General features: G+C 43.9%; 1 protein-coding gene across 3 annotated transcripts in view; it reads right to left on the reverse strand.

The window, feature by feature from the left end:
- The window catches only part of SMAD2 (SMAD family member 2), a 41224-nt gene that overhangs the window by 18216 nt on the left and 10660 nt on the right, over window positions 1–12348 (reverse strand). For 2 of the 3 annotated variants that reach the window (XM_077283289.1, XM_077283299.1), the window contains exons 2-3: window positions 8020–8283; window positions 362–451 (exon numbers count right to left, since the gene is read on the reverse strand). In XM_077283289.1, the coding sequence (XP_077139404.1) occupies window positions 362–451; window positions 8020–8255 (326 nt within the window). In that variant the 5' untranslated portion in view covers window positions 8256–8283. The remainder of the gene's footprint in view (window positions 1–361; window positions 452–8019; window positions 8284–12348) is intronic. The other variant, XM_077283309.1, reaches the window with a different exon arrangement.

The following is a 12348-nucleotide window of genomic DNA, read 5'->3' on the forward strand; positions in this document are numbered from 1 at the left end:
ACATGATGTAAACGAATGTATATGGCTTTAAAATGTACATGTTGTCCTGCCCAGTTGAAGGGGGTGAATGGCCACTGAGAAGTATAGTACGCCTTCATCACGTCAGCCGCTCCCCAACATTGATAATTGGATATTTCCGCTGGGCCTGACCAACACTTACACTCTAAAATCAGATTTCGTTGGTCAAAGCTAGTAAATAACAAAAAAAAAAAACACAAACGTAAAAAAAAGAAAAGAAGTTAAATTAAACATCCAGAAACGTAATTGTAAATTGATTTCAGAAGAAGCACCCTCCTGAGGTCCATGTCTAGCCCCTCTCCCCCCACCCAGAGCTCTATGCGACAGAGTGCAGAATATTCACCTGGTTTGTTCAGAGAAGCTGTAAAGGGCTGTGGTATCCCACTGATCTATGGTATTTGGTGTACTCAGTCCCCAAATTTCAGAGCAAGTGCTGTGCAATAAATCGAAAAAACAAAAATTGATGTGAACAATGGAAGCATGGTTATTTGATATACCATGAGGTCAAAACATGGAGGAAAAAAAAAAAAAGGTACAGAACACTTCCTTCACATAGAAGATACAAAAAGAATGGCATCGTTAGTGTAAAGGAAGGGGTTAAATGGAAGAAGTGATCGGAAGTAAAAGCTATGACAAAATGTGGAAAAGCTGAACACACAGAGAAGACGGGATGGAGGTCACAACAATGCAGCTCGGAGGATTACAGTTCGGCCCCCTCAAGAATGAGTGAAACATGGCTGACAACAATGGTAACAGCACAGAGCGGAGGGTGGTCCCATACTAATCATCAGTTATAGAGACCCCCCAATCTGGGAGGCCCTACAAGTACCAATATGACATGTCGCCTAACTGTGCTGCACAAGTGTCAATATCATATTCCTGCATTTAGAGAAGAGCAGGAGTCGGTGTATCCGGCAACGCTCCCTTCTCAAGTAAAAAGTCATCAGAGCCTAAATCGGGCAAAGCAGTGCTCACAACCGGCCCCCATAAATGAACACAGCCTCACAATCATCAATATTCTGCATGTCAACATTCAGATTTAAAGGGGATGGCCCCCTTTAAGGACATTTTTTTTTCTTTCATTTCATGTAAGTAGTAAACATTTTTACAATTCAGTTTCATTATATATATATTTTTTACACTGCTTGATGTCTACAGCTTCCATCTTACACAATGAGTGAACCAAGCTACAAACGACCCTGGTCACAACCAGACTCACTGACGGATTCTCTGACTTCCTATCACCTGATTTATGATAGCGGGCCATATCAAAATGGATCATGCAGGGAAAGAAACAGCCTGGAAATGGCAAATAGTGCAGACCTTCGTAATGAAACCTGAATGCAAATAGAGTATATATATATATATATATATATATATATATATATATATATATATATATATATATATATATATATATATATATATATATATATATATATATATATATATATATATAAAATTTTTGCATGCACTTTGGCCTAAAAAGACAAACACACAACTTTTGCATTACTTTTGGCATGAATGCTTGCACCATTTGCCTTTTCCTGGTTCTGACATTTGTACTGAAACCTGAATGCAAAAATGATTTTTAGCCCAAAATACATGCAAAAAAAAAAAATACATAAAAAAAAAAATATATATATATATATATTTATTTTATAGATTTTTCTTTTTTGCATGTATTTTTGGCTAAAAATCATTTTTGTATTTCTGCTGAGCGCTTGTTCCTGATCATGGGCCCCTGTAATCATGGCAGCGGCCAGGTGCGGTTTGCATCAAGAAATCAGTGATCGCACATCTTATGTAGACAGGAAAGGGGCAAACCATATGTAGTGAGGATTGATTGTCATCCCCCCATGTAAATTACCGCTGATTGACTTGTTACACTGCCGTTCGGCGCTTGCTGTGGCAGCTGTAAATGATCCCTTCAGGGTAGCACTGATGGTAATCTCATCACTAAGGGCATGATCCCAACGCACAGCCTGGGTCAGCCATCATTTATGTGATCACTGGGGACATCAGGCTGGTGGGATCTCTCATGGATATGTGCTATTAGGACACATGCATCATAAATACACTGGGAGATACATTATGTTCCATTAACTCACAAAAGAAGAAAACAAGGTCACCTCCAACTGCGCTCCTCCTTATGTTCTGCATCTACAGGAAAACAAACTTCACCATCTAAGTTTAGCTTTAAAATTCACATTAAAAAAAGGAAGTGCACCCCCTTCCCCTAAGGCCAGAGTTGGGCAATCTGCGTGCCAGATTTCACTAGAGGTTTACTCCTGCAGAAAGTGACCAGATGAAGCGATGAGTAAGTCCTGCGTCTGCCTGTGACACGAACGTTGCCGCTTCCGATGTCCGCGCCTTTAATCCGGAGACACAAACTCCAAGGTCTTATCTGCACCAGCCACATCTTCTGTCGTTACCACCTAGCTGACGTATACGTGTAACCTCTGTGCGAGCTGCAGACAATATCCGGTGGCCTGAATGAAGCAGGAGGCGTTCTACAGAGACTCCATATAAGCGACACACGGACTCTGTACATCTGCCGATGTGAAGAGCACGAGATACCAAGTGCTGAATCCAGGGTGCCAACAAAGCCTTCTTCATTGGTCTCCATAAATGGGGCACAGGATGTGCTAACAAGTCTGCCTCACCTAGTTATAGGGTTTGTCTCATCTTGCAATGTGTTTTTAAATACAAGCAACTTTGCAATATATCTCTTATTAAATATCTTTTTCGTTCCTGAAAGCATTTTTAGTTACATTGTATAAGGCTTGTTGCCTAGGTTACCGGCCACCTCCGCATTCTATCAAGAGTGGGTCGGCTACCTAGCAAAAGAGTGCAGCGCTTACACACTTGGCGCTTCAGCGGATGCAAGTCGTCTCTCGAACTAACATGGGAGGGTACATAGTTCAGACCGGCGGCACGGCCAAGCCGCTGAAATGTCAATCTTCAAGTGCACACCTCCTCCAAAAAGTAATAAGCCGGGAGGCAGAGGAACGGCACGCTCCTGAAGACACAAGATTAGATTGTGAGCCAATAAATTGTCTAAAAAAAGATTTTTTTTTTTATTGGATTGATTTTTTTTACTTAATGGAAATATATGAAATGGTTTTTTTTGCCTGTTGAAATGTATATTTAATTATCATCTGCGGGACAGTTACATCTCACTTGTATGGCCGGTTTATGTGAACATAAATGTCATCTCACTCACCGGGGCCACATGAATGTAAAGGCCGTGTTTAGAGGACGGGTAACGGGCGAAGACAAAACAGTCGCTGAGACAGTAACTCAGCCCTGAAACTTTAGAATACTTTCCAAGTTTTCCTCTTTGCTGGAGCGCAGCTGACCTCTGGTATTTTTATCAAATATTTGAGAGGCCGCAAAGCAAACACAGATAATTTAATGCACGCGATTACACAAGGGAGGACGTATGAGGAGACGGTCAGCGCGCACTGCAAGGTTTAGGAGGCCAGCTAAGCGCAATTAGACTCAAATGTCGTGTAATTACATTTTTACAGATTATCCGGAGCACAGAGATCCGTTCAGACGTTCGCTCTGGACCCACAACCGCTCACTCATCAGCTGGTCAGACAATCCGACACTAAAGGAGAAAGAACCCTGCTGACCGCAAGCAAATCCCACGCACACACGAGTCGTCATCAGCTCAACAGTTTCCTACTGAAACCTTGGGAAGTTCCCATTGCTTATGAGACAAGCACACTATAGATTTAAAAATAAAAATTAAAAATTAAAAAAAGCGCATCACTCAACCTCCTCGGGTCCGGCACTGTTTCTCCATTGCTATGGTAGTCTTCATTTGGTTGCAGTGGTGACGTTATATCGACAGCGCTGCAGCTAATCACTGACTGAGCTCAGCATCTTGTGCCGTCTGCCGTAACACCGCCAAGATCAGAGACAACTCCAATCCCAGCTCTTTAACCCCTTAGATATTCTGATCAATGACGACTATGGCATTCAAGTGATTAAAAGAAGCACTACCAAACTACACACATACATCCACACGTGTCGGTATTTAACAAAAAAACGGGCCAAAATGCAGAAGCAATGTGGGAAAGAAGTAAGTGCACCCTTCCTGCTTCCGTAGGAATTAAAGTAGCAGTCGGGTGCTGCCGATCAGATGCCATGTTCACCAGCAAGTGCGGCCGCCTTCATAAAAGCAGAAGTTTTTGCAGTTTCCTGGTCTTCACTCCGGCATGTGATGACACGATGCAGACGAGGAAAGACATTGGTAATGAGCTTACAGAAGGAACTGGTGCTACGGTTATCAGCCAATTTACTAATTATTTGGGGTCCATCAATTATTCTACATTATGAAAGATGCGTTTCAGCAATTTGTTTTATACATTTTTGCAAAAACTTGAGCTCTTTTGGTGAACCCTCAACTGATCATGATTCACAATCACTGCTACTAGGGGAAAATATAATAATAATCTAACCCCCCGATAGCACATGCATTGCATCACTGGTTGGAATACGCCATGTTATAGGACATAAATGAGCCCCCCGATGCCATGTGAACACAGAAAAACCAATCACTTCCCAAAAATTAACGATCCCCCATCCGCAGAGCGCAGTTTTATAGGAGCTCCTGAACACTGCCCTGAGCTTGTCCCACCCCGTCGGCCTGCCATTGTAAAGATCAGACAGCACAGACTCCGCTGACAACAGGTTGTACCCTCGCATACAGTATACAGCCATTAGCAGCAGAGCCAGGCACTCGCCGCATGCAATACAAACACACTGCAAAAGGTCATCACTGCACACATCAGGGCGGCTAAGACTAGTGTGATTCCATGGCTGCAGCCCTAAAAGCATTCATTTCTGATTAACAAAGCCATAATATCATGGAAATATGGCTGTAGCATTTGGGGGTGGGGTGGAGGGCACTGGTTCTTAAGTACATGCAAAAGGTCAATAAATGTAGCATATAAAAAGGTGTAAAATCAGGTACAATGTACACGTGTAGTGGAAATACGCCATCACCATGATTGGTCATTCCTGCGTCCTACTTTAGGTGTTTTTTTGTAAATCCACAGGATGAAAAACAGATTCTCAGCCCTGCGTCCTACTTTATGTGCTTTTTTTCTTTCCCGGTGGTACAAAGACACGGTGACTACTGGCCCATCAATCTCAGGATCAGCTTAAGACACGCTGATCCCAATCCGTGTGCATAGAATACCATGGTTCTAGGCAGCACATACAGTTTACGACACAATGTGCCGCTGAGAACAATCATTTTTAAGCAATCCACGATAGTTTCTCTCTTTTTTAGGGGGGCTGTGAGAACGATAACCGAGAATGAGTGCGGACCAGGAATGCTTGTTGCCAATTATCAGGCACTGTACATGGGCCCCCCATATAAAAAAAAAAAAAGGAATTGTTGCGATAAGAGATGGATTCTTCCAATCAGGACACCACCATTGCTCCGCCATTTTCTGCCTATAAAGGCTAATAACATAACAAGCTCTCTTCTCTGTCTACCTTGGATGCATGAAGATCATGTGAGAGGGAGTAACAACACAGGCCAGTTCATATCTCGCTCAGTGACATGGCCTCTACCGGTGGGAACACAATCATATTACATTGTGAAGAGTGCAATCAGCCTGTTCAGCGAGTTCATGAGGGTCCATGTTCCAGAATTTTGTAAAAGGGGTTGTCTGGCATTGGGGTACAAGTCTGCAGTCACTATGTGACTTGTGAATCCTCACATTGTAAGCACCAGGACTCTACGACGCTGGCAGGCCCATGACCGTAATCACCGTAGTCACATGCCGACTAGATGGGCTTGTATTGAGCAAGGAAAGATAGTCTAGTTGGAATGTGGCCAGAATTATGCATATGCTATGCCGTTCCCGGCACCAGAGAATCCTCACTGTGCGCACGATGTAAGGATTCGCAAGTCTGAAGTCGCAGGAGCTGGACAATCCCTTTAAGGAAAGGCTCAAGTAACGTTTTTACCCTATAACTGTGCAGGATATCAGGTGTACATTCCTATTCGAGCCATCTTGTGACACCTGGGAAGGCTTGCTTTTTTTTTTTTAAGTGGCTGCTAAACAGTAGTTCTGGCTTTCAATATTTTTTTTCCCGCTTTATGACGTCTTTTTGATGGGCTAGGTCACCAGTCTTTCATGGTAATCCATCGGCACCCAACAATAGTATTGCGTGGGGTGCTTTGGGTGAAGGGGGCCAGAAAGGTACCTTGACATTCACTGCACTTAAAAGGGAACGCTGCCGCTGGACCTGGGGAGGGCAAAACCAATATAAGTGACAAAACAGCAGAAATCAAGGCTTCATATTCAGCGATCAGGCACGTCGCTGTGGATTTCAGCAGCCGCAGCCCAAGTTATAGGATGTGCTCCACATCAAAGGCAAGTAATCATCCAAAGCCAATTATAAGGACAGTGGTCACGTGGATATTGGAGCCATTGTGCATAGTGATTTAATAGAATGGAAGGAGGGGGGGAATCAGATTCATGTAAAAGTGGTGGACTATTATATGGAGATTAAACAAAAACAGAAATAAGTCAGACATAAAAAAAAAAAAAAGCAATAAGGGTATGTGTCCACGTTCAGGAATACATAGATTGAACGTTGCGTACAGCTGCAGCGTTCAACCCACAGCATCCAGATGCTACAGCATAGTGGAGGGGATTTTATGAACGTGGACACGCACCCTAAAAGGGCAGCCATTGAAGGTGTTTGTCCCACAATTTACCACCCATGTACAGCGTAAGTAATAAGTGTCTGATCATTGGGCGGGAGTAGGGATTTAGCCCTGTCAGACCCTTAGACAAGGAATAGGAAGTGAGCGCACACATGCATGACCCCCCACCCATTCAAGCAGGGGGACACAAGACCCCTATAACCCTAGCATTGGAACACCCAACAATCAGACACTTTGTAATTGTGGGACTACTGCTTAAAGGATGTGATATTAAAAAAGGGAACCTGTCAGTAAGATCAACCCCCAACCACATAAGGTACATGAATATGCAGGTCTTTGAAATGGAAATCCACCGACACCTTTATATCTTCTATGGGTTGTTGCATTCCTGAGAAAGTAGCGTTTTTAATCTAAATGACAATAAGACGTTAAGTGCTCTGGGATTGTCTGAGCACTTCAGCAAGCTTCTGCCTCCTGAGGTTGTTTCACCGCATGACATCAGGAGAGGAAATCAGACAGTAAGCTATCAATCATCCTAGAGAGGCCACTGCTGGGTGGCAAAGCAACCTCGGGAGGCAGGGGCTTGGGAAGTGCTCCAGAACACCCAAAGCACTTAACTCCTCAAACGATTTGCAGATCGATGAAAATTAAAATTATTACAAGTATTTTCTCGCCAATGCAAAGGTAACGAACGATGGATTTGTATTTCACAGACCTGCATGCTAATATATGCAGTTTGGGGCGGATGATCTTACTGACAGATTTCCTTTAAGCTGATCTTCAATCACTATCTGATGTAGCAATTTGCATACTAAAAATGACATTTTTACCACTCATTTCCTTAATTTGTGCTGTAAAGTAAATGAAACGTGAGGACACAGTAACCACATACACGACAGCTTCACAAATATAGCCATTATGTTAGAAAATCCGCTATGCAGCCCACCAGGAAGCAGTGACATCACCCGAGTGAGTAATTCAGTGACAAGCCAGCTCCGAAACACATCGTGTAGTATCATCTGGTTATTTAAGACACAAAGAGCAAGATCCTGAGAACCATAAAACCTTGTGGAGCGGAGTTATGGAGGACACACAGCTCACGGAGATGTGCGGGGGAAACACACGACCCCGTCACATCTGCCCCCTCAAATGTTAGTCTTTTTAAAAAAATAAAATAAAACAAGTTAGGAACACTGGTCTGAGACACGTACTGCCAAAAGGGGAGTTTAAACAGGTACAACATACGCCCCGCTCCTCCAAATAATGAGAGCAAGACACTGAGCGGTGATCTCAGCGTATACCTGGGGATTGTAATACATTTGGTACTGCTGTTCTGCATTGTGATTGCCTTTTCGAGTTCATCCAGTTGTCCGGTCTTTTTCAGCTTTTTCACCAAGCTCTTTACCGCCTTCTCGCACCATTTTTCTTCCTGGCCATTCTGCTCCCCGCCGCCGGCTCCTGTGGTGCCACTTGCCGACTTTTTCCATCCGAGGAGACGTTTTACAACGGGAGGCGTAAAGGGCAATATGGAGGACATAATGGTGCAGGTTCAGCTCACGTCTGACCTAAAAGAGATAAAGCGAACATTGTGTGAATTGCTCAGACAACGACATTAGGGCCACAAAATACTTAATTGTAGTGGAAACTAAATTGCAAAAATCACTAAGTGGCTATAAAAAAAAAAAAAAAAAATCAGTCTAATGGTTCATTAACATAGGACCGACAACATGAACGCACGGGCGATGGAAAGATCCTATGAGCCCCTCTAGGCAACCAGGCGAGCCCCTCTAGGCAACCAGGCGAGCCCCTCTAGGCAACCAGGCGAGCCCCTCTAGGCAACCAGGCGAGCCCCTCTAGGCAACCAGGCGAGCCCCTCTAGGCAACCAGGCGAGCCCCTCTAGGCAACCAGGCGAGCCCCTCTAGGAAACCAGGCGAGCCCCTCTAGGAAACCAGGCGAGCCCCTCTAGGAAACCAGGCGAGCCCCTCTAGGAAATCAGGCGAGCCCCTCTAGGAAATCAGGCGAGCCCCTCTAGGAAACCAGGCGAGCCCCTCTAGGAAACCAGGCGAGCCCCTCTAGGAAACCAGGCGAGCCCCTCTAGGAAACCAGGCGAGCCCCTCTAGGAAACCGCACCAGCTCCTCTAGGAAACCGCACCAGCTCCTCTAGGCTACGTGGAGATTATGTGGATCCTTTAAGACGAGAAGCTTTTCCACTCCATGGTGCGTTCTTACTTTCCTGCATAGGTGCACGCTGACATTTGGCTGGTGAAAAAGTCTCTTGTTCTGTGCAATCATCATCAAGGCTCTCCAGCTGTACAAAACCAATAGATACTTAGCAAAATGAGAGATCAGCTGGGGATCACCCTGAAAAACCTCCCAAGACATCAACTGATTGAAGAGGGTGGCTTTAGTAAACGCTGGTTATAGCTCTGTACATTTATGGAGTAGGGAGAAGAGAAGAAAATAGGAATACCTGATACTGACGGTCATCGATTTAGCAGAGCCTCCTTAAGAGGATTGTCCCCATGCTGTCAGGGCATAATGACATCACAGCCGGAGGTGGACCCGCGCAGGGGAAGTGGGGGGTGACTCCACAAAATGAGCCACGTAGGAAAGCTGCCAATAGCCGTCATGGCATGCTACACTCCCCTGCAGGGACTGCCGCAATGTATCTCACTAAGGCTAGGTTCACATTGCGCTAGGTGAGTCCGTCTAACGGACACGTTTTTAAGTAGTGAAAACGCAATATAACGCACATAGACTTGCATTGTCTGACGCCTCGTGACGCATGCCAAATTTGGCATGCGTTAGTCACATAACGTTTTTTTCTGACGGACCTTGGAACGCGGCTTGCAGCGTTTTTGGGTCCGGCCAAGCTAACGCAATACTAACGGAAGCGTTAATTCTGCCATTGATGTCTATTGCAAACGCAGCCAGACGCAAATCTTGATAAATTTCAAAAAAGAACCATACGTTTTAATAGCGTTTGAGGGATGTCCATGTGGTCATGTGACAGGAAACAGGATTTCGGCCATTACTGTCCCCAGCGCACATCCTGAGGCCTGCTGCACACCAGAGAAAAAGTGTCTTGCAAAAGATCACAGGAAATGTAAGTACATTTGTATATATATATATATATATATATATATATATATATATATATATATATATATATATATACACTAGATGGTGGCCCGATAATGCATTGGGTATTCTAGAATATGCATGTCCACGTAGTATATTGCCCAGCTACGTAGTATATTGCCCAGTGACGTAGTATACATCACAGAGCCACGTAGTGTATTGCACAGAAAAAAAAAAAACTTTATTGACAGTGACAAACGCAGACAAACGGATACATCGCGAACGGACATCAAAATGAGAAAAACGCTGTCAAAAGCGTTAACGTGAAGCCGATTTTTCAACAAATTTGATCCTTTTCTGTACATGCGTTTAACGGATCCGTTTAACGCCATGTACTTGACGCAATGTGAACCTAGCCTAAGGATTATTCATATAGTCCATGGACTTTATTAGTGTGACTCTTTAATGACTTCTCCACAGAACAAGGTCATCAATGCAAGATCAATAGACTTCAACACCCAACACACACCCCCGGTCACCCATAAGCCGGCAGCAGCCGTACGGACACACTGTACGGAGCGACGCAGCACCACTCACTGCGTAGTGGCCATTCTCAAGCACTGCAGCTCAGCTCCTATTCACATTAATAGGCCCCTACAACCTAAAGAAGAGTCATGGCTATAGATCCGTACTGGACAAACCCTTTCACGAGTATCTCCCAAATATATCAAAAACGGGCAAAATAGACTTGAGCTAAAGGCAGCTCAATCCTATTCATGTGAACTCAGGCAAAGCCATACATGATAATGAAGTATCCTTTACAAAAAAATTACATGCACTTCATTTCTTCATTCTGAAAGTCACTTTATTTGTGAAACAAGGCAAAATAGAATTGAAGGGATTAATTGCACAGGATTTATATATTTTTTTCTGCATTTTCTATGTTTCATGGTCCTTCAATTCACCCAATAAATCTTCAATACCTTCATGAACAGAATTCTAGATCCGGTAGCTAGATATCCCACAAATAGAAGAGAACTTCTTCAAAGGAGAAATTGGAAAAAAAAAAATGGGTTAATATCGTGACAAAACCACATTTCCCCCATTGTACTGAAGTGTCACATACATGACTTCCCCTGCACTCAGGAAGAGAGTCAATCTGTTATTTCTATTACACCATGACATAAAAATACTGAACATAACACATTCTTGTGGGGGAAGAACAACGCTGCGGAGAAATGCAAGACGGTAACATTTCCACTTAAGGTGTCTGAACCACAGAAAAAAACAAAAAAAGGGCCAGAGCCATCTGAGGGAAGACAATAGATTTGTGCTATTCTCTGACAGCAGCAAACCTCACTTCTAGACCTACACAGATGTTGTCAGCTGCCTACAGGCCATGGCATTTGCACTAGACCCACCATTCTTTGTAGTTACCTTACTAAAGAGGCATTCCCATCATGTGAACTGTTAGGAAAAGCCGTGACGTTATGATACGTGGTGTTCTGGACTCTGTGACCCCACTAATGTGCTGCAGAGCTGCGCCCCATCGCTGTATTTCCCTGCAGCGCACTGGCCGGCCGTCCACTGTGCAGGGACATGCATCCAGCCATTCAGGTCCCCTGCACAGCTGGGCGTCTGAGAGACCCCATGCGGAAGCAATATATCACCACTTTACAAGATGCCAGCACATATTCAATCCTGGGTACAACGCATTGAACAAACTCTTGATAAAAGGGCTTGGTGATATAATGGAGGTCAGATTTCACTTTGACACTACATAAAAAGTATGCTGCAAATACTGCTGAGTTGGCAGGAAAAATGCAGCATAAAATACATGCATTCTTCCCAGTCATCAGTATGAACTATGTACTAGGAAACTGTTGAGGTTTTGTGACAAGTATGTGCAGAAAAAAATGCAACAAAAACAAGAGAAAACTGCAACGTGTGTACATGCCTTAAACCTCCAGAGCAGCACTCACTATTCTGCTGGTGCAGTCACTGTGTACATACATTACATTACTGATCCTGTACTGATCCTGAGTTACATCCTGTATTATACTCCAGAGCTGCACTCACTATTCTGCTGGTGCAGTCACTGTGTACATACATTACATTACTGATCCTGAGTTACATCCTGTATTATACTCCAGAGCTGCACTCACTATTCTGCTGGTGCAGTCACTGTGTACATACATTACATTACTGATCCTGAGTTACATCCTGTATTATACCCCAGAGCTGCACTCACTATTCTGCTGGTGCAGTCACTGTGTACATACATTACATTACTGATCCTGAGTTACATCCTGTATTATACCCCAGAGCTGCACTCACTATTCTGTTGGTGCAGTCACACACACATACATTACATTGCTGATCCTGAGTTACATCCTGTATTATACTCCAGAGCTGCACTCACTATTCTGCTGGGGCAGTCACTGTGTACATTACATTACATTACTGATCCTGAGTTACATCCTGTATTATACCCCAGAGCTGCACTCACTATTCTGCTGGTGCAGTCACTGTGTACATACATTACATT

Source organism: Ranitomeya variabilis, chromosome 1, assembly GCF_051348905.1.
Source record: "Ranitomeya variabilis isolate aRanVar5 chromosome 1, aRanVar5.hap1, whole genome shotgun sequence".
Lineage (NCBI taxonomy): Eukaryota > Metazoa > Chordata > Amphibia > Anura > Dendrobatidae > Ranitomeya > Ranitomeya variabilis.